The sequence below is a fragment of the Eleutherodactylus coqui genome, chromosome 1, assembly GCF_035609145.1.
Source record: "Eleutherodactylus coqui strain aEleCoq1 chromosome 1, aEleCoq1.hap1, whole genome shotgun sequence".
NCBI classification, from domain to species: domain Eukaryota; kingdom Metazoa; phylum Chordata; class Amphibia; order Anura; family Eleutherodactylidae; genus Eleutherodactylus; species Eleutherodactylus coqui.
Genome location: NC_089837.1, coordinates 86,739,450 through 86,762,829, shown reverse-complemented (window position 1 = coordinate 86,762,829; position 23,380 = coordinate 86,739,450). Strand labels below are relative to the sequence as shown.

The window sequence follows — 23,380 nt, the reverse complement described above, 5'->3', positions numbered from 1 at the left end:
GTGGGTGCCAGGAACCCACCGGCGGTACATAAATATATCCCATTGCATTGCCCAACACAGCTGAGGTAGTAATGTCATGTTTAATGCAGGTGGGCTTCGGCCCACACTGCATGCCCCAGTCAGACTGGGGTTCTTTAGAAGTGGAAACAGATGCATTTACAACTCCCTGTGGACCCACAGCATGGGTGGGTGCCAGGAAGCCACCGGCGGTACATAAATATATCCCATTGCATTGCCCAACACAGCTGAGGTAGTAATGTCATGTTTAATGCAGGTGGGCTTCGGCCCACACTGCATGCCCCAGTCAGACTGGGGTTCTTTAGAAGTGGAAACAGATGCATTTACAACTCCCTGTGGACCCACAGCATGGGTGGCTCCCTGGAACCCACCGGCGGTACATAAAAATATCCCATTGCATTGCCCAACACAGCGGATGTAACGTCAGCTGTAATGCAGGTGGGTTAAAAATTCTTTTGATTACACTGTAGGCGAGGGCCCACAAAAATTTCTGTATCAACAGTACTAATGTACATCAGAAAAATTGGCCATGGCCAACCAAGAGGGCAGGTGAAACCCATGAATCGCTTTGGTTAATGTGGCTTAATTGGTAACTAGGCCAGGAGGCAGCCCAGTTAAAATAAAAATTGGTGGAGGTGAAAGTTTCAACGCTTTAATGAGCATTGAAACGTATAAAAATTGTTTAGAAAAATTATATGACTGAGCCTTGTGGGCCTAAGAAAAATTGCCCGTTCGGCGTGATTATGTGAGGTTTCAGGAGGAGGAGCAGGAGGAGGAGGAGGAATATTATACACAGATTGATGAAGCGAAAAGGTCCCCGTTTTTGATGGGGATACAGAACGATGCTTCCATCCCCGGGTGCAGCCTACCTATTGCTTAGGTATCGCTGCTGTCCGCTGGTGGAGAAGAGAAGTTTGGGGAAATCCAGGCTTTGTTCATCTTGATGAGTGTTAGCCTGTCGGCACTGTCGGTTGACAGGCGGGTACGCTTATCTGTGATGATTCCCCCAGCCGCACTAAACACCCTCTCTGACAAGACGCTAGCCGCAGGACAAGCAAGCACCTCCAGGGCATACAGCGCGAGTTCAGGCCACGTGTCCAGCTTCGACACCCAGTAGTTGTAGGGGGCAGAGGCGTCACGGAGGACGGTCGTGCGATCGGCTACGTACTCCCTCACCATCCTTTTACAGTGCTCCCGCCGACTCAGCCGTGACTGGGGAGCGGTGACACAGTCTTGCTGGGGAGCGATAAAGCTGTCAAGGGCCTTAAAGAGTGTTGGCCTGCCTGAGCTGTACATGCTGCCTGATCTCCGCGCCTCCCCTGCTACCTGGCCCTCGGAACTGCGCCTTCGGCCACTAGCGCTGTCGTATGGGAATTTTACCATCAGTTTGTCCGCCAGGGTCCTGTGGTATAGCAACACTCTCGAACTCCTTTCCTCTTCGGGTATGAGAGTGGAAAGGTTCTCCTTATACCGTGGGTCGAGCAGTGTGTACACCCAGTAATCCGTAGTGGCCAGAATGCGTGTAACGCGAGGGTCACGAGAAAGGCATCCTAACATGAAGTCAGCCATGTGTGCCAGGGTACCTGTACGCAACACATGGCTGTCCTCACTAGGAAGATCACTTTCAGGATCCTCCTCCTCCTCAGGCCATACACGCTGAAAGGATGACAGGCCAGCAGCATGTGTACCCTCACCAGTGGGCCAAGCTGTGTCTTCCCCCTTCTCCTCATCTTCCTCCTCCTCCTCCTCCTCCTCACCGCGCTGAGATATAGACAGGAGGGTGCTCTGACTATCCAGCGACATACTGTCTTCTTCCGGCTCTGTTTCCGAGTGCAAAGCGTCTGCCTTTATGGTTTGCAGGGAACTTCTCAAGAGGCATAAAAGAGGAATGGTGACGCTAATGATTGCAGAATCGCCGCTCACCACCTGGGTAGACTCCTCAAAGTTTCGAAGGACCTGGCAGATGTCTGCCAACCAGGCCCACTCTTCTGAAAATAATTGAGGAGGCTGACTCCCACTGCGCCACCCATGTTGGAGTTGGTATTCCACTATAGCTCTACGCTGCTCATAGAGCCTGGCCAACATGTGGAGCGTAGAGTTCCACCGTGTGGGCACGTCGCACAGCAGTCGGTGCACTGGCAGATTAAACCGATGTTGCAGGGTGCGCAGGGTGGCAGCGTCCGTGTGGGACTTGCGGAAATGTGCGCAGAGCCGGCGCACCTTTCCGAGCAGGTCTGACAAGCATGGGTAGCTTTTCAGAAAGCACTGAACCACCAAATTAAAGACGTGGGCCAGGCATGGCACGTGCGTGAGGCTGCCGAGCTGCAGAGCCGCCACCAGGTTACGGCCGTTGTCACACACGACCATGCCCGGTTGGAGGCTCAGCGGCGCAAGCCAGCGGTCGGTCTGCTCTGTCAGACCCTGCAGCAGTTCGTGGGCCGTGTGCCTCCTATCTCCTAAGCTGAGTAGTTTCAGCACAGCCTGCTGACGCTTGCCCACCGCTGTGCTGCCACGACGCGCGACACCGACTGCTGGCGTCGTGCTGCTGCTGCTGACAATATCTTGATTGCGAGACAGAGGTTGCGTTGGAGGAGGAGGAGGAGGGTGCTTTAGTGGAGGAAGCATATACCGCCGCAGATACCACCACCGAGCTGGGGCCCGCAATTCTGGGGGTGGGAAGGACGTGAGCGGTCCCAGGCTCTTACTCTGTCCCAGCCTCCACTAAATTCACCCAATGTGCCGTCAGGGAGATATAGTGGCCCTGCCCGCCTGTGCTTGTCCACGTGTCCGTTGTTAAGTGGACCTTGGCAGTAACCACGTTGGTGAGGGCACGTACAATGTTGCGGGAGACGTGGTCGTGCAGGGCTGCGACGGCACATCGGGAAAAATAGTGGCGACTGGGAACTGAGTAGCGCGGGGCCGCCGCCGCCATCATACTTTTGAAGGACTCCGTTTCCACAACCCTATACGGCAGCATCTCCAGGCTGATAAATTTGGCTATGTGCACGTTTAACGCTTGAGCGTGCGGGTGCGTGGCGGCGTACTCGCGCTTGCGCTCAAACACTTGCGCTAGCGACGGCTGGACGTTGCGCTGAGAGACATTGGTGGATGGGGCCGAGGACAGCGGAGGTGAGGGTGTGGGTGCAGGCCAGGAGACGGTAGTGCCTGTGTCCTCAGAGCAGGGTTGGATCTCAGTGGCAGGTTGGGGCACAAGGGGAGAGGCAGCGGTGCAAACTGGAGGCGGTGAACGGCCTTCGTCCCACCTTGTGGGGTGCTTGGCCATCATATGTCTGCGCATGCTGGTGGTGGTGAGGCTGGTGGTGGTGGCTCCCCGGCTGATCTTGGCGCGACAAAGGTTGCACACCACTGTTCGTCGGTCGTCTGCACTCTCAGTGAAAAACTGCCAGACCTTTGAGCACCTCGGCCTCTGCAGGGTGGCATGGCGCGAGGGGGCGCTTTGGGAAACAGTTGGTGGATTATTCGGTCTGGCCCTGCCTCTACCCCTGGACACCGCACTGCCTCTTGCAACCTGCCCTGCTGCTGCCCTTGCCTCCCCCTCTGAAGACCTGTCCTCAGTAGGCGTAGCAAACCAGGTGGGGTCAGTCACCTCATCGTCCTGCTGCTCTTCCTCAGAATCCTCTGTGCACTCCTCCCTCGGACTTAATGCCCTTACTACTACCTCACTGATAGACAACTGTGTCTCATCGTCATCGGTCTCCTCACCCACTGAAAGGTCTTGAGACAGTTGCCGGAAGTCCCCAGCCTCATCCCCCGGACCCCGGGAACTTTCCAATGGTTGGGCATCAGTAACGATAAACTCCTCTGGTGGGAGAGGAACCACTGCTGCCCAATCTGAGCAGGGGCCCGAGAACAGTTCCTGGGAGTCTGCCCGCTCCTCAGAATGTCTCATTTTCATGGAGTGAGGAGGCTGAGAGGAAGGAGGAGCAGCAGCCAGAGGATTCTGAGTTGCAGCAGTGGACGGCGCAGAACTCTGGGTGGACGATAGGTTGCTGGAAGCACTTTCTGCCATCCACGACAGGACCTGCTCACACTGCTCATTTTCTAATAAAGGTCTCCCGCGTGGACCCATTAATTGGGCGATGAATGTGGGGACCCCAGAAACGTGCCTCTCTCCTAATCCCGCAGCAGTCGGCTGCGATACACCTGGATCAGGAGCTCGGCCTGTGCCCACACCCGGACTAGGGCCTCCGCGTCCTCGGCCGCGCCCACGTCCTCTAGGCCTACCCCTACCCCTCAGCATGCTGTATTACCAGGAATGCAGAAACACAACACTGTAATTAAATGTGCCGCTTATTGGCCTGTGGTTGGAGGCTGAGTTCGCTTACGGAACGACAGGAAATAATTTGGCGCAAGCCTTCTGTAACACTTAGCTGCCTGCGTATTTATTTTGAGAAATAGTACCCCCAGCAGACACGGACCCAGAACACTGAGCAGGGTGACAGGCAGGCCAAATAGATTTTTTTAAAATCTTTTTTTCAAAAGGACCACTGCGTATATTCAATCTAATATGTCTTCTGGCCCTGCCTACACAATTCTGTCCCTGGAGTATTACTGCAGGGCGCAATGCTCTGCACGGCCGATATACCAAAAAAAAAAAAAAAGTGCAACACTGCTAAAAGCAGCCTCCACAGTACTGCACACGGTTAGATGTGGCCCTAAGAAGGACCGTTGGGGTTCTTGAAGCCTACACTAACTCCTAACACTCTCCCTGCCTAACCACCACTTCTGTCCCTGTAGTATTACTGCAGGGCGCAATGCTCTGCACGGCCGATATAGCAAAAAAAAAAAAAAGTGCAACACTGCTAACAGCAGCCTCCACAGTACTGTACACGGTTAGATGTGGCCCTAAGAAGGACCGTTGGGGTTCTTGAAGCCTACACTAACTCCTAACACTCTCCCTACAGCAGCTCCAGCACGATAGCACTTTCCCTCAGCTAAGTCACAACGCATCTGAGGCGAGCCGCGGGAGGGGCCGATTTTTATACTCGGGTGACACCTGATCTCCCCAGCCACTCACTGCAGGGGGGTGGTATAGGGCTTGAACGTCGCAGGGGGAAGTTGTAATGCCTTCCCTGTCTTTCAATTGGCCAGAAAAGCGCGCTAACGTCTCAGAGAGGAAAGTGAAAGTAACTCGAACATCGCGTGGTACTCGTTACGAGTAACGAGCATCTCGAACACGCTAATACTCGAACGAGTATCAAGCTCGGACGAGTACGTTCGCTCATCTCTAATGAAAATACATCTATATATGGTGGTTACTGAGTCCTGTACAAGTACAGAAAAGTTTTCTTTTTCAGAAACACTGGAACATAAAGCTAATTTGGCCTCGGTCTATTCCCTCAGTGCACTTTATATGGACATTTACAGAATATCTTTTATGGTTTTGAAGCTTCTCATTTAGCCTGGAATACCCAGTCAAGAACATCCCTTTTACATGGTTAGATAATGACAGTCCATAACTAATGCTGGACTGTAAAGGACCTTTCACATGGGCTGGAATTAGGATGCAGGAAGCACCCCAATCCAAAGTTGCTGGAATTTCCCTCCAAAATCTGTAGGTCTGACTGTGGATTTTGATGGCGAAGTAGGTTTTAAACCATTTTAAATCCTGCATCAAAATCTGTAGGTAGCCTAGAGATTTTGGTGCAGTACTTACCGTGGCTTGTGATGCCTCATATATCCTAATTCCGATCCAGGTAAATGGCACCTGAGCTGTCCTCCATAGGATTCTGTGTGCAGTAGTTTGCAGGTATAACCCAACCGTTATGCTATTTGGATTGCTTAATAGTCCAAACATTATGATGTGAATTATACTACTGGCAGGTAATATTAAGATCCATGTGAGTCGTATCTATGATAGGATATTTCCCTTGTAATATCCATCGTGGCTCATTGAAAATGTCATGGACCTGTCATTCTTGAAAGTGGCTCACAAGTTAGGAGAGACTGGGGACCTCAGATACACTAGATGTTTTTATCCTGTGTATAGCAGAAAATAATACAAAGAATAATAATAGCATTAATGGTAAAATTGTAACTTTTCCTTTGATTTACAATGTGCTTACTGGAGCTCCAATTGTCATGCACCGGCGCACTAGCCAATCTGCAATTCAGTAAAGAGACCCATTTATCACGTCTGACAGCTTTTATCTGTCTGTGTAAATCCCAGACTAATATAACATTATAAATGGAGCCATGCTAAAACCCTGCTCTATACACACCTGCTGCCTTTCACCGAGTAATAAAGACAGAGATGGAAGAGCGTCCAGCTATGTAGCTACACAAAGGAGAATGTGAAGACTTGTTTTACCTCTGTACAATTTTATTATGTGAAATGCCATTTATTTGGTGCACATTAGGCTGTTGTCAGATGTCCGGCTAATCTTCTGCTGTATAAAACCTTTGTAGCATTGTTATTGCCTTTCCCGGCTATTCCCGCTTAGTTTACTTCGTCTACATTGTGAGATGTTATCAAGTCCATCACCAGCCTGTGTGACTTATGTTGTGACACAGCAGCCCAATTACAATGTTTTCCATTGGGTCCATAAAATTCTATTCTCAATTGTTACTTGCTTCATCCTCCTGTTAAGGCTTTAACCAATGCTTTAGGGATATTTAGTAGTTCGCATGAAGGCATATTTTTATTGGAATGCATACAGTTGCAATCAAAATGATTCAGCCCCAATGCTAATTCGGTTTATTTGCCAAATTTGACAAACTTTCAGCTGTTTAAAAAACAAACAAACGAGCAATTTAAAGAGCTCACCACAACTAATATAAGAGGTGGTTTCTCCAAATTCAACACAAAATTCAACTTGTATTGACTACTGCAGCGTCTGAATAGAATCCCTCATAGGAGCACACATTTGCAAATCAAGTGTTGTCTCAAGCACACCTGATGCAACTAATCAAGGACTTCAATAGTTGTATCAGGTGTGCTTGAGATAAAACATATGAAATACCTGGACTGACTAGGGCTTTGTTGACTGTGATGTCTAATTGCAAATTAGAAATATGGCTAAAGGCCCTTTTATATGGCACAATTAATAATCAAGTGGTTGGCACGATAAATGTTAGGTGTAAATGTGTGCAGCGAGCGAACAATCAGCGATAAATCTTTACATTTTCGCTGACTGGCTCTTTCATGTGGACCTAAAAATCATTATTCTCCTACTAGAAATCCTTTCTTGTAAACATATGTCATAACGATTCGCTGAATAGAAGCAAGGGCAGAAGGGTTGACTTGAGGCGTAGTCGGGATCCAATGAACAGTAAAAACTGTCCAATTATTGTTCATTTTATTGGTTGCATGCTCGTTCCATTTTTTATTTGCCATGTAAAAGGGCCCTAAGCCAAAAGTTAAGAAAAAAGGATCAGTGCTCTGCACAAACAAGGAAGGAAAACCTATGCCAGCTCATAACTATTGTAATTTATGGTAAATGTGATGGGCTGCAGGCTGTCACACCCATGTAAAAATAAAACAAAGGTGCTTTTTTGATTAAAACGCATGCAACAACATTTGTGACTTTTGCATACTAGAAAACTGGTGCAAGTGCAGCGACTTGAAGTGGGCAGAAGTAACTCGAGTGGGTTTTCTAACTCAGGCCTAGTCACAGTGGGGTCTACTCTGCGTAGGGCAATGGCCTGCAGTAGATGGATAACACAAGGGCACCTAATGTCGGCAATTAGTAATAGTTCATCGTGACGCCAGTGCCTCTTTGTATGATTGTAACGGTAAAATAAAGAGTCCAGACAGAAGAGCTTTGGTGAAACCAGAGGCACGCGGTTTTTACTGACTCTTTCAAATAGGCAGAATATAGCATTCACTGAGCATTCTCAGTATGCAGTAGAATTCTTTAAAGGGGTTGTCCCGCGCCAAAACGGGTTTTTTTTTTTTCAACAGCCCCCCCGTTCGGCGCGAGACAAACCCGATGCAGGGACTTTAAAAAAAAAACGCACAGCGCTTACCTGAATCCCCGCGCTCCGGTGACTTCTTACTTACCTGGTGAAGATGGCCGCCGGGATCTTCTCCCTCGGTGGACCGCAGGGCTTCTGTGCGGTCCATTGCCGATTCCAGCCTCCTGATTGGCTGGAATCGGCACGTGACGGGGCGGAGCTACACGGAGCCGCTCTCCGGCACGAGCGGCCCCATTCAGAAAAGAAGAAGACCGGACTGCGCAAGCGCGTCTAATCCGGCGATTAGACGCTGAAAATTAGACGGCACCATGGAGACGAGGACGCTAGCAACGGAACAGGTAAGTGAATAATTTCTGATAACTTCTGTATGGCTCATAATTAATGCACAATGTACATTACAAAGTGCATTAATATGGCCATACAGAAGTGTATAGACCCACTTGCTTTCGCGGGACAACCCCTTTAACGGTGCATTGCATGAACATGAAACAACAGTTTTACATTCCTTCACTTTCGCTCTCTTTCTCACTTTGAGTAGATGGGCCTGCCAGGCTAAGTTATCTGGTTGTTGACCAGGCAAGAGGAACTAGCATAGGCTTGCCAAAGGGCACACTAACTTCTGTCTAAGGCCTTAGTCAGACGGGCGTTTTTAGCCGCGATTTGCGCATGCGCATGCGTCCGGCGATTTTATAAAACCATTGCTTTGCAATGGTATTGGACACATGAGCGCTTTTTATGCGCTCGTCCGATAAATTATAGAACAGAAATCGCAGATCGCACCTATCTGTGATCTGCGATTCCTGTTCTCTTCTCTATATGCGCTCAATGGGGCCGGCGGCAGCAGCGCCGACCCCATTGAGAACATATAGAAGACAAATCATTCTTCTCTGCCACAGCTGTAACAGCTGTGACAGAGAAGAACGATGTTTGCCCATTGAATTCAATGGAGCCGGCAATACAGCCGCTCCATTGAAAGCAATGGGCTGCCGGCGTGCGCGGGGTGAATTGTCGGGAAGGGCTTAAATATATAATCCCTTCCCTGCAATTCATCCTAAAATGTGTTAAAATAAAAAAAAATTGCATACTCACCTTTCCGCTGCAGCCGGAGTCCAGCCGCGGCCGCTGTCAGTTCTCCTGAACTGCTTCTCGGCACTATTTAGTCGGCGGGGCTTTAAAATCCCCGCCTGCTGAATGGTCTGCCTCTGATTGGTCACAGCCCTGACCAATCAGAGGCAGGTTTCACTTACACACCCATTCATGAATTCATGAATGGGTGAGTGACTGCTGCCTCTCAGCGCTGAGCCAATCAGGGGCAGGTCTGACTCACATCCATTTATGAATTCATGAATGGGTGTGAGTGAGACATGCCTCTGATTGGCTCAGCGCTGAGCCAATCAGGGGGCAGGTCTGACTCACACTCCCTTCACACCCACTGCAGGACGGCCGCGCGGAGCTCCGGCTGCCGGGAGAAGGTGAGTATATATATATTTTTTATTTTTACACATTTTAGGATGAATTGCAGGGAAGGGCTTATATATTTAAGCCCTTCCCGACAATTCATCCCGGGCTCGCCCGCAGCGCATTGCTTTAAATGGAGCCGGCTCTATTGCCGTCTCCATTGAATGCAATGCGCTGGACAGCTCCAGCCCGTTTCTAATGAAACGCGGCTAGGAGCAGATTTTCGGGCGATTTGCGGGCGACTTGCGCGCACCGGTCACGCGATTTGCGGATGCGCATCCGTCATGCGATCCGCAAATCGCGTGAAAAAACGCCCGTGTGACTAAGGCCTAAGCAGGATTGCGAATCACTCATGGTTGCCAGGCTTGTTTTCCTTATTGTTGCGCGGGGTCTGCCCTCACTCAAATACCTTCTGGTAGGGTGGAAAATATACTCCTTCAACCGGCTCTACAACTTTCCCTAGGCATGGCTTGATACTATCCAGCCTTGATTAAGCTGGACTTGACATCAGGAACTTCATTCCTTTGGGGCTTGACTCTCTCCTTTTTTTCCTCCTTCTCTTCTCCTCTCCTCTCTCTTCCTATATCCAAACCTAAGAGCTGACTTTTTATATCACTTACCCTAACCAATGCTGAACTAGAGAAACTCCCGGGTACGCAATATCAGGGCTAGTTAGAGATAATTGACAGGACTTAGAGTGGGTTAGAGTGAATTGTGCTAGGTCACACTTAAGTTAGATAGAGAAAACACCAGACATAGACAGTACACATAAACCAATACAACTGACACCACACACAGACACACACCACAAGAGGTACCTATTAAAGTGCTGTGGGGGAACCAACTCTGGGCCACTACACAAGTACCACGAAAAACTATAGTTTTTTTCTACCATTTTTGGCTTGTAAAAAACACTGTAAGATTGTTTGCTTTTTACACACATGACCCTTTTTCTTTGTCTTTTGAAGTCTATGGAAAAATGTAAAAAAAAATACCACACAAAGAGCATATTACATTTATATGAAAAAAAACTGCATGGACTCAAAAACGTGAACCCAAGTATGGGAAAGTGCCCACATTCCCCTCACACACCCAAAATCAAGCACAGCTTGCAGTGCATTTCCTACATTCCTATTACCTACCGCTATTATCTGCCAAAACTAAAGGCTGGAAAAAAAATCTTGGAGAAGTATCACAAAGAAATTTAGTTTCTCTTCAAAACACTGTGTGAAACCTCCCTAATTGGATAACAAAATTCAACCTATTTTGACATGGACTGTGAACAGATGTTGTAGAATTGTCTTGCAGAACACATGCACATTAGGATCTCAGTGGGTCCAGCAAGCGGGCTGTTCCGCATATTATTTCCTCCCAGTTAAACCTTTTTTTTCCTTTTACAGAATTCAACCTCCCTTTTCTTTCATCTATCTACTTATCCTTCTGTTAGGCTGTATTTGCACTGGCGAGCGCGATGTAGGTCAGTGAAAAACTGACCATTTCACCTACTATTTCACTATGATTTTTCTGCATGTACAATATGTTCTGAAAAAAAATGTGGTTTGCATTAGATTTACATCCTTTTTTCCCATGAGTGAAAAAAAATCACATGTGGTTACAATATTAAAACACACGTCCCTTCAGTTCAGCCCACTATTCCCCAATGTTGATCCAGAAGAAGGCAAAAAAACCCCATGAGGTAGAAGCCAATTTTCCTCATTTTAGGGGAAAAAAATTCCTTCCGGACTCAAAATCTGGCAATCAAAATACTCCCTGCATCACCGACCCTTCTGAAGTTATTAATGGTTATATAAGGTTATTTTGTATCACTCAAGAAAGACGCCCAGGACCCTCTTGTACTCTTTTATCAAACTTGCCATCACCATGTCCTAAGTCAGAGAGTTCCATAGTCTCACTGCTCTTACAGTAAAGAACCCCCTTCTATGTCGGTGTAGAAACCTTCTTTCCTCTAGACATAGAGGATGCCCCCTTGTCACAGTCACAGTCCTGGTTATAAATAAATGATGGTAGAGATCTCTGTATTGTCCCCTGATATTTTTATACATAGTTATTAGGTCGCTCCTCAGCCGTCTTTTTTCTAAACTAAATAACCCCAATTTTGATAACCTCTCTGGGTATTGTAGTCCACCCATTCCATTCATTAATTTAGCTGCCCGTCTTTGAACCTGCTCAAGCTCTGATATGTCTTTCTTGAGTACCGATGCCCCAAACTGTCCACAATATTCCATGTGTGGTCTGACCAGTGACTTGTAAAGAGGAAGAGCAATGTTCTCGTCATGTGCCCCTAAACCTCTTTTGATAATGGCCTTACTTTTCACAGCCGTTTTTCAAAAATGCAGCATGACCTATGTTTTTCCATCTTCACCTCCTTATTGCTATTTTCTATTGGGTAAATACGGATCAGTATTTGCCCAGTAGAAAATAAAATAAAGGAAAGCAAAAACAGATCAAAGACTGATGACATATGGTTGTAATGTCATCTGTAACACATCCATAATACGGATCCCTACTACAGACGTGTTACAATATACCTGCCTGAGAGGAACTCTGTCAGGTCCTATGCGCCCCATTTATTAAAGTTGTGGGCTCATAGGAATTGGAGCATTGAATCCAGGGATGTGACTCTCATACTTACCTTCTTCACTTTTCCATTCTGCAGGACTAAAGCATTTAGAGTTTAATTAGAACTAATCTGTCTGTAAAATTTCCAACCTGAAATGCAAAATTGTGGAAATGTATGAGCAGTTATGACCTTTTGTAACGTGGGACAACACTGGTAATCAATTCTATGTTATAATGAAAAATGACAACAATACGTAATAAAATGGAAGGAAGCCGGTTTATTTGTTTGTCTGGACAAATATGTACAGTTCCATGGAAAAAATGTATCAGAAATATTGCAACACATCTTGGAATTGTCTCCATTCCTTAAAATATCAAATTACAGGTTAAAGCGCGCCTGATTCCCTTCACTGTTGCTAACAGATTGATGAAGGGTTAGTTAATAGGATATGTAAATGAACACGATATCATTTACAGTGATTGCGCAGACTAATGAGGATGTCTATCTCACTATCTGTTTTACAATTAGTGGGGGGAATCTATACTCAGCGATTGTCTTATCCTAATGTCAGTAATTAGACCTTCAGCTTGATGGGAATCATTAAAAGAAACATCTTACCTCAGGGCTGATGTTCTACTAAAATCTTAAGTGTTACTCTTGTGAGGCACATAACCATTAACTCGTGTGTCCATCTGTCCGGGACACTGCTGGGAAAAGTGGCCGATCAATTAGCAGGTATCACTAATTTCACACACATTGGCTGAGCATTACTGGATTGCCTATTAGCTGGCAAATGGGGCTGTTTAGAAAAGCAGACCAAATGAAGTGATTAAACATAATTACTTGATGTTCCATAGTGTGATAAACCTTATAACATGCTGGTCCGTCAATAAGGCAGATGTACATCGCACTTCCATGGGCTCTCGTCTTATAATTCTAGATATACCGTACTTGGGCATTAAAAGTTCTAAAGTTTGATGAACATTAAGAAGAATGTATAACATGGAATTTAGTGCAGGGGTATTATTTGTGCAAGATATGTTTAGGGTCTGTCTGAAATCAAGTTAGTTGATATTAGAATTATAATCTTGACATGTACACAAGTTTTTTGAGTCGTCTACTGTGGTTGTCTCATTAAAACAGACCCTTTTTTATATGCCATTTTAGGGCAAATGGACGACATAGGTGGGATGACATCCATAACTCAGGAACCCCCATCTATTAACCACAGCAGAGAACTACTAACAAAGAATCATTTTTGCTCTGGAAGACTTGGTTTAACCATGTTTTAAATGATAGTTGACTTGCTTAAATATCCAGAATGTAAAATCATAGCCTGCTTATGATTGCTAGGGGTCCAACTACTGTTACCTTGAAGGATCACAATAAGAGCTGGACCTGAGTCCCTCTAGTGAATGGAGTGTTGGCATGTATGCATGACCACCACTTCATTCACTTTTATAGGAGTGATTTGCAGCGTTACCGTTCAGAACTTCCGGCATCATGTTGCCCAGGATGTGAGCGCTGATGCCAGGAGAGCAGGTGGTGACACTGAGGTCTCTGATTGGCAGGCAGCAGTCACTCGAGTCCAGCTAAAGAGCTAAGCATGGGTAAATACTTCTGAATTGGTTATTTTCACACTGATGCAGCTGAAACTTAAATTTGAAAACGTAATCAGACAAACCCTTTGAGCAAGTAATAACGCACCACTGTAAAATGGGAAATGAGGAAGCCATCATCTCCACCTCCTTCTTGTTTCATCCATGGCTTTGTGTTTCAGAATACAGTAAAATGTAATATTTAGCTGTATAATTAATCAGCTGCCCTATTACATAACCATTACAAAAATGGTTTTGTTATAACAATGCACATATGTGGGGAAATCTCCAAGCCTCCAGCTCTTGTAGCTCCAGTAAGACAAAAAGTATACAAGCAGCACTCCCTCCTATTCCACCAGGGCAGGACCATAAAGCTGCAGAGCCACAGAAACAGGAACCCAGACCCTGGTTCCAAAAGAGGAACCATGAAAAAATGAAGCCTGCGGCAGCAGAATAGAGGCAATGCACTAAAATCTTAAGGCTTTATTTCTCCATAAAGATAGCTGCACTATGTTTCGGCCCGAAGACAGGTCTCTTTCAAGCACAATGAGCTCTTGTAGCTCCATCACTGTTGGTTTGTTACCTCTATGATCTGACTTGTTAAGTAACCTTGTGAATTATTATTTCCATTCTCTACAGGCAAGCCAGTGATGATAATTACAGAGTATATGGAGAATGGCTCCTTGGATTCATTCTTAAAGGTAAGAACAAGAAATTACCTTCTTGAGTTGGCTATATTGTTTTTTTGAACAATCTCATTTTCATTCATATAACAGAAATGGAAATGAATATTTTACACCTTAAGCAACTGGTGTTCTCTGCATTGCATACATTTCAAAGTTGTTCTACATAAAAAGAACATGTACAATTAGTGTGAATAGGAATCAAATACCGTTATAAGACATTGAATATCCATTCAGAAAATTAGACAGTCCAACCAGTTTTAGCTACAAAGTGTCAATCCTCAGAAGTCTTGTTGAATAGAGGTGGCTGCGATCTCCGGGGTCCCCTCATCACTATACTCATTCAGAAAGTTTTGGGTATATTGTTGGTATCTAAAGGTGGCCATACACATTAGATACAAGTAGGTTGATGGCTGAACAACTGTTGAATGGATGATCATCTCGTAAACAATTGTTATGTCGACGAAGTACATTTTGGTCTATATTGGCCCCTACAGTTGTTCAGACTGGCTATACATGTTTGGTGTCATCAGATGAAGGACGATTGCTCTTCCACTGCAGAATGTTCTCTCACAGATGAATCGTTCATATAATGGCCAACCACATCACATACATTGAAGGAATAGTAATCAGCCAAAAAATTCTAAACATGGCCATTGGCCAACTTCTTTCAAGACAATGCCAATCTGTTTTTGGCTAGCTTAAATGATCACTTGTTGTTATTTTTCCCCCGATGATCAATTGTTTTGGTGATAATTGTGCTTTTTGATCAAATTTAGATTAATGTGCATAGCCACCTTAATATACACCCTCACAGCATTGATCTTATTGCAGTCATTGGATTTTTTTTGTTTATTTAAAAAAGACTTGTAGTGGCAAATCGAAATCAAAGACTCCCATACACTGGGTTAAACCACCCAGCCTTACCTTTTGGCAGGGCCGGATGACACTATAATATGTATAGGGGCTGTTCAGTATTTCCCCAACAAATTATTTCGAATTGGGGATGTTGAATTTCAGCATCCAATCTTTTATTTCTTGGGAAATGAGTTGCCACCACAGCTGTCTGGCCATGACTTACCTCCCTAAGCACATGAATGCCTGGCCAAGCCAAAAATCCATGTCCATGGGGGAGCAGGGGGAAACAGCTTCATGTTAAAACATTGTTTTGCTGACGGTCACATATGGGCACTTTTACTGTGCAGGAAATCAGTTGATGCTCTGATATTCCCAAATTCTAACACCACCATTGACTGACAAGGTCTAGTAGAAAACAGCCCCATTTGGAAATGACTTTGGAGCCATTTACTTGCCATTAGAGTTGTATCCTTATGGGTTACATCACATATAACTAATTAGAACTTTTAGATGATATGTTGTGTACATTCAATGATAATAAAGTTTATGATATTATTAAAAATGGACACGTTGTGTGATGTTGGCATGAGCTCAAAGAACGCCAGTCTAAATTTTAAGTTGTTCTCAATTACTTCTGGGTAAAGAACAAAATAGAACTATAGGGGCTGAAGATATGTGAAAGTTTCTCACTAATTAATAACCGTTCCAAAAGATTGGGGAAAAAAATTATAATGGAAAGGACAAAATTATACATTCACTTATCAGAAAATTCCATAATTAATCATGTACAGTAAGTGAAAAGCATATCTCAGTCTTAATCGAAGACAATGAAATGTCTGAAGGACACAGGAAACTCAGCAGAACTGCTGCCTCAGCATATCCAGATAAGGTTCCTGTAATGTTTTAATAGCAGTAAGGTACGCCTAAAAACACTGTCTAATTAACCACTTATTTTAGATATGTTTTATATTAAAATTCTGCAATCACATTTGCATTGTAAAAGATTAGTGACCCCTTTCCATTTTTAATCTGTGTCCCCCATGAATCGCCGATCCCTGCTGCATAAAATTAACATGTGGAAAGTTTCCAGCTCTTTCAGCTGCTAAATGTGTTTTGTAAAGAATTCTTAAGTATTAAAACATATTTTGTAATATAGTGCCAGGCCACCGAATCTCATTTCTCAAAGTGCCTGACCCGTGGACCTAATGGGCTTCGGCATGTGCCCAGGTGTGCGATGAGCTGTTGCCAGACCTGGTGCATAGTTTATAGATGTCTGTGGAAGTGTTGTCTTATTAGATGGACCTAGTTTGGTGAATAGCCCTCTCTGGATATTTGCCGAGCACAGGCAAGGCTTAATAGGAAAGATGTCCTAATTGCCATAAACTAGTTAGTGTGATTACAAATTCTGTAGACTCTCCAAAATGCACCTACTAGCATATACCGTAGGTATTAGGGCATCATAGAAATGTCTTGAATTAAAGGGGATGTTCTTGTCCTGTTGGTATTTCCATTCTCTGAGGAAAGTGGGGGGAATTTATCAATGACTTTACGTTAATTTTTTGGCATTGAAAATGTGTAGCTTTTCCCAGCTCTTACCACTTTTGTGGTGAGAAATGTAACTGGATTTAAGTGCCTCCTATAGACCAACAGATTTGCCATCACTTACACCAGAAATTGAAGCAAATTATAGTACAAACATATTCCTTCTCATAGCAGGTATAGATTTCAATTTCTGGTGTGAGGACAGCCTGAGAGCTGTCAAACTTATTAAGAGATGCATGCTACTTAATAAATTTGAGGTGTATTCATTATTGCACTCTTGCATTGCTCCCAGAGTAACTCGGGACATCATAGAGTGAATCATGTGACCTGCTGGAGTGCCTTAACCCTGCTTTTGGACAAAGCACAGCTAGCATACTCCAAGTGTGCTCTGTGGATTGTGCTCCAGTGAAGATGAACAGCCAGAGCACGTTCTCCAGAAATGCTCCTGGAAATGATGAATAGCCAGAGTGTTCTGTACTCTGAGCATTGCCCAAGCATGCTCAGAGTTTTATGATGACTATGCCTTTTGATGTGCTTAACTCCAACATTTAAGACAGGAGTGTCCTTGTAGAATTGATCCATAAAACATAGTAGAAAGTCTCGATGATGTAGTAAATAGCAAAAAAAAAACAGTAAGATTACAGAGGTCTAAACAGAACCTCATATACCATATATAAAAACAGGCTATCAGTAGATAAATATCATATACCTGGCTGGAGGTTGAAGCCTATGATTGGCTGACCAGTCATGTACACAATATACGGCATGTGACCTCCTGTCGGCTACTTCTAGTTTCTGAGTGGCAGGGATCAGGCTCCAGTGCTGGATGGAGAGCAGCTAGGGCAGGTAAGTATACATTTTCTTTATTTTATACCAATTTAAACCTCTATAAGTGTTTTAAGTCCCCTTTAACTAAAGCAAGAAAACAGACAGGTGTCTCCGTACAAGTGTCAGAATGTTGTCATTCTTCTGCTCTGTATCGTTCACCTTCCCCTTTCTTCTCATTGTCAGGTTTAGCGATCTCAGAACCCCCAAGATGTGTTTCATCTTCTCCTGGTTTTAATTGTGTAGTTTTAATAACATTTGATTTTTTTTGCCTCTTATCCTGCTCTAGCAGGGATTGAAATCCAGGTTAATGCTAAAATCAATTCCAAGTAATTAGCTCACTATTCGTCCATGTCCTCCCCTTAAATTTCCTGCAGAAAAGAGACACGGTCTTGGTAAAATCTCTTGTGTTACCTCAGGCGGCTTAAGATTTAGAGATAGCAGAATAATGGAAGTATTTGCTACAGGTGGTTAATCAAAGAAAAATGAAAATAGGAATTAGGAACAGGGCATTCTGGTCATCTTGTCATTGATAGAACTCATTATATGGCTAAGTCTTAGGCTAAGTGCATGCTGTGTCTGTGCACTTAGCCTAACTTATAGGCCAGGAAAAGCTCTCCTTAGCATTTCCATAAGCCCCAATTACAAGATAGAGGCCAACATTTGTCCTTTTGGCCTCCATCGGGCCAGTATGCGTTGGCATACACTTTTTTTTCCAGCTGTATAGCAAAACGCAGCAGACTTCACTTTCCTATACAGATGGACATTGCAAAAAACATATAGCGTACGGTATGAATTTATTTTTACAATGGATCCTTATGGATAACAGATGCCACTCTAAGGCGTCAGTCAAAAATCTCCGGCAGATGTGTATGTCCTTGGAGTATATGCTCAACAGTAGGCTTGGGTGCAATGCATACACAGCCTTAAAAACATTTTGAGCTTTTTTTTCTTCTGGTAGGCTAATATGGTGGGTTCCTGTGAAGGGACCCCTATCTATGATCTCCATGTTTATGGAAAATTATGGTGTGACAACCCTGTTTATCTCTTTGGCTACCTTTTACTTTGTGCTGTAGTTACTGTCGATTGTATTTAGAAATCATCATAAAGTAGCATAGTTGCTGTTGATAGGTCTTACTATAGTATTATTATAAGGTAGATCCATTACAAAAATACAAAATATCAGCTAGTGTTTTTTTTGGGGGGAGGGGGGTGCTAAAAATTATTTAATGGGCTGGCAATGTCCTAGAATTAAAAAAAAACTCCTTAGGAGACCCCCCCAGTCCAGCCCTGAAGCCCTTAGGACTGATTGCAGAAGAAGCTGCAGCAGTCATTACTCATGATCTCTCAGCCAATCACAAGCTTTGCCAGTCATATGCCGTTCATGGTAGCATCATGGCTGAAGCCAAGTAAGTGCTCACTTACACAATGAGTAGTGTGACAGCTTCTTCTGGGATCAGAGTGGGAGGGTATGGGGCTTCTGCACTCAACTTGAGGGCCACTAAAGAAGGTACAGCTTATTTTTGTATTTTATTACATTCCCTGCTCTTTACTTTTTTTTAGTCCCAGAAAACCTCTTTAAAAGGGTTCTACAAAATTAGAGGGTTTTTTTCATGATTTAAAACTGCTTGAACCCCATCCTTTCTGCTTGCTTCAGACCGGGACTTGGTGACTGCTGCAGCCAAAAAACAGCTGTAACCTTCTATAGCAGTGTTTCTCAACTCCAGTCCTCAGGACCCACCAACAGGTCATGTTTTCAGGATCTCCTATAGTAAGAACACCTGTGGCAATGTCTGAGGCGCTGACAATAATTACATCACCTGTGCAATACTGAGGAAATCCTGAAAACCTGACCTGTTGGGGGGTCCTGAGGACTGGAGTTGAGAAACACTGTTCTATAGCCAGCGATTGGCTGCAGCAGTCACATGTCCTGGTCAGCAGCAACCAAGAAGGACAGAGTGGCTGTGGAGCAGTTTTAAGCTGTTGGAAAATCTCTTTAACAACATTTTTGCTTTCCCAGAAATAGCAGAATTCTTGTCCATGGTTTTATCAGGTTTTATCATGGTTGCACAGGTTAATGATTGGGTGTGAACGTTCGAATAAATGTTTGTTTGCCTGATCAGACAGTCAGTTGATAAATGTGCAAACTATTGAGCTTACAATCTATGAAGAAACAGAGGTAATTTAAGAGGTGCAAGCGCTTGATCTGTCTGATGGTCCAGCCATCCTTTATATAAATAGGGTAACGTACATAAAGCTGTATGAGCCGTCACCAGCCAGTATCTGTGTATGGACAGATATGAGCAGTATTCGAGTATATGGAGCGTGAGGGATACGGTGGGATGAAAGGTGTCAGGTTCTGATGGAGAATGTATTAGAGGAGTAAAAGGGGAGAAGTTAGATTAGGGAATGTGATAGGCCTCTCTAAAGAGATTTTAAGGCACACTTTGTCACAATCTTTTCACAGCACTTTCTGAGATAAACTCAGGGTAGTGACAGTGAAGCTGATTACAGTGTCATGTCTGCTGTATACATCTGTGCAGTAGTTTGGGAGAAACTTAATTTTATTAGTAGTAGCCAGACACAGGACTACAAGAAGTAGTCCTCAATATGCATGAGCTGTAGCTAGCCACACTCAACCGACCTTCTAGTCACTGATTGACAGTTGTCTGTCTATTACTGTTCATAGACAGACAGCTGCCAATCAATGACTGCGGAGTGGGGTGGGTGTAGCTAGCTGCAGCTGATGAATATTGAGGACTACTTCCTGTAGTCCTCTGTGTCTAGCTGCTACTAATAAAATGCAAGTTTCAGCCAAACGTCTGCACAGATGCATATAACAAACACATCACTGCAATCAGTAAAGCTGTCACTTCCTTGTGCTGCCCACAGAGAGTTCTGCAAAAAGTTGGTGTCAGATTGCTTTTAAAAATATGGGTGTTGGAAATGAACGTGACTGTCTGAGGTAGCACGTTCCAGAGAATTGCTACTGCTCAGAAAAAAATCTTGGAGATGGGAGGTTTGGATTACAGAGGAATTTAGTCTCAGGTCATTAGTAGAGCGGAGAGCATGGGTAGTGTGGTAGACCGAGATGAAGCAGTAGATATAGGGAGGTGCAGCACTGTGGAGAGCTTTATGGATGACAGTGATGAGTTTATATTGTATTCTATAATGGAGGGGCAACCAATGTAGTGTCTGGATCAGAGCAACAATAACAGATTTTGATGTATCCGTAGTAAGTAAGATTCTGGAGATGTTTTTGAGGTGCAGGTGACAGGAGTGTGCAAGAGATTGAATATAGGGAGTGAAGGAGAGATCGGAGTCAAGTATGACTCCACGATAACGGGTGTGCAGCCGAGGAGTTATGGTAATACCACACACTGAAATGCTAAACTCAGATTTGGGGCTCCTTCACACAAGTGATGTGTTTTCACGCCGGCCGCATCGCGTGAGTGCAGAATAGCCGTGATCAAGTCCTGAAGTTCAGCCGCATTTTCTCGTCTATTCACATGGGAGGCATATTAGTGGAAATATATGCTGCAGCACGGAAATCCCTCGGTCAGCATAAATCATCTGAATGATTTATATACAGCCAGCTGTAATCCTTTTGCAGTATTGGATGCTGCAAAACTCCCTCCCCCTCCCTTTATATCCAGCTCCAGTAGAAGCCTATGGGAGCCTCTACTGTATCTTGGCAAAAGATAGGCAAGACCTATATTTTCCAACTGTGTATAAAATTGTTTGCCGTTTTTCACTCAGCGACGTCCTATTATTTCCTGTGCAATGTTTTTACCTGGCTAAAAATCGCACATCTGAATGAATACACTCCCCCTCCCCGCCCCGCCGCTCCCCGCATGGTGCTCGGTCGAGTAATCAGTTGCTCGACAAGACCGATGCTTGATCGAGCGGCAGCTTTAAACGAGCGTGCTCGCTCATCTCTATCTTTAATGTTTTTCTGAAGTACTATCAGCCCTTGTGTCCTCCATATACGGGCTAACACTGCATTGTGAATGAAGCCATATGCTAGAATACTGGGTGCTATGGAGACTGACACACTGTAGAGTAAGTGTAATGTATTTAGCCCATGTGCGTAGTATACAAAAACTGAAGGCCATGTGGTATTCAACAAAAGTCCATGAAATCCACAGCAGGAGATCTTTCAGAGCGAAAATAACTGTGCTAATGTACACTCAACAAGCTGAAAAGGGACTCGAGAGAGAACTAGTATAGAAGTTGCTGCACAATAATAGGTCTCTAATTGATTGAATGTTCTCCGATGACGACAACGAAGAGCTCTTAGCAATAAAAATTTAGGGAAGGGTGAGAACCTGTCTGGAAATGAAATGGTGCCTTTGAGGTCTGTCGGCATAGTAATATGAATGAATGAATGAAGCTTCACAGTGGAAGTTTGTAACAATGGGTGCAAAGCTTCCAGCGACCAGACTCCATGTCCACAGCAGAGACCAAGAAGCGCTCCAATATCTTTCATGAGATATGCCAGGTTTATTCAACTTTTTAGCTCCTCACTGGAGCCATTTGCACACTGAAATGTTGCTATAAAAACAGTCTTGGATATCTCATAGAAGATATTTAAGTGCTGCTTCTTTTTTAACTTTCTTTGTCTCTGATGTTTCAGGAACAGTAGGTCTTTCTCCAAAACTTTTGCACATAGTTGTTTTAAGAGTTAATTGAGATACCTAGATGTCAACAAACAGGATTGGACAACCTTTCTTGATGCCTAAGAACAGATAAGGGTTTCAGAATGCGATTAATCCACTCATGGACAATTGGTCAGCCCAGTTTTGTTGTGACATATCAGAGGTTTTTAACGTAGGGGACTAAGTGTTGATTGCTAAAACAAAGGGGCAGAAGCACTTGTTTGAGTACTATGCCCTATCAGCTGTGATCGGTGAGCTATGTATGAACTCATGGATTTTCTATTGAGCCCATAAATTGCTCCAAAAATAGCCGGTTGGGTACAGCGCTCAGCTGAGTGCCTCTGCCCCTTTGGTAGTGATATGTGAGAGTCTCAGCACTGGACCTCCACCAAACAAAGCTTCCTATGACATGTCAAAAGTTTTTGGAAAGTTTAGTTACCCTTTAAGACAATGATGTAGTGATACATTACTGATTCACATATTCCTGCATACATGACCATAGATTTGCCATACAGATAGAGGAAGGCTTGAAAGAGCGCCTCACTTTTACCCACCCAATATTCTGGTCTAGGGAAGGACCCACAATGTGAGAAAGGGTTATCTTAAGCAGATATCGCTTAAAACTAGAGATGAGCGAGCACCAAAATGCTCGGGTGCCCGTTACTCGAGACGAACTTTTTGCGATGCTCGAGGGTTCGTTTCGAGTAGCGAACCCCATTGAAGTCAATGGGCGACTCGAGCATTTTTGTATATCGCCGATGCTCGCTAAGGTTTTCATTTGTGAAAATCTGGGCAATTCAAGAAAGTGATGGGAACGACACAGCAACGGATAGGGCAGGCGAGCGGCTACATGTTGGGCTGCATCTCAAGTTCCCAGGTCCCACTATTAAGCCACAATAGCGGCAAGAGTGGGCCCCCCCCCCTCCCAACAATTTTTACTTATGAAAAACCCTCATTAGCAATGCATACCTTAGCTAAGCACCACACTACCTCCAACAAAGCACAATCACTGCCTGCATGACACTCCGCTGCCACTTCTCCTGGGTTACATGCTTATAGCCGGTTCCACTGAAAGCAATGGGCTGCCGGCGTGCGCGGGATGAATTGTCGGGAAGGGCTTAAATATAGAAGCCCTTCCCTGCAATTCATCCAGAAATGTGTAAAAATAAAAAAAATATATATACTTACCTTGTCCTGGCAGACGGAGTTCAGCGCGGCCGG

At 44.5% G+C, this 23,380-nt stretch overlaps 1 protein-coding gene across 3 annotated transcripts in view; it reads left to right on the top strand.

The window, feature by feature from the left end:
• LOC136621990 (ephrin type-A receptor 3-like) overlaps positions 1-23,380 on the top strand; it is a 236,008-nt gene that overhangs the window by 190,442 nt on the left and 22,186 nt on the right. For all 3 annotated transcript variants that reach the window (XM_066597927.1, XM_066597936.1, XM_066597918.1), the window contains one exon: positions 14,233-14,294. In XM_066597927.1, coding sequence (XP_066454024.1) covers positions 14,233-14,294 — 62 coding nt within the window. The remainder of the gene's footprint in view (positions 1-14,232; positions 14,295-23,380) is intronic.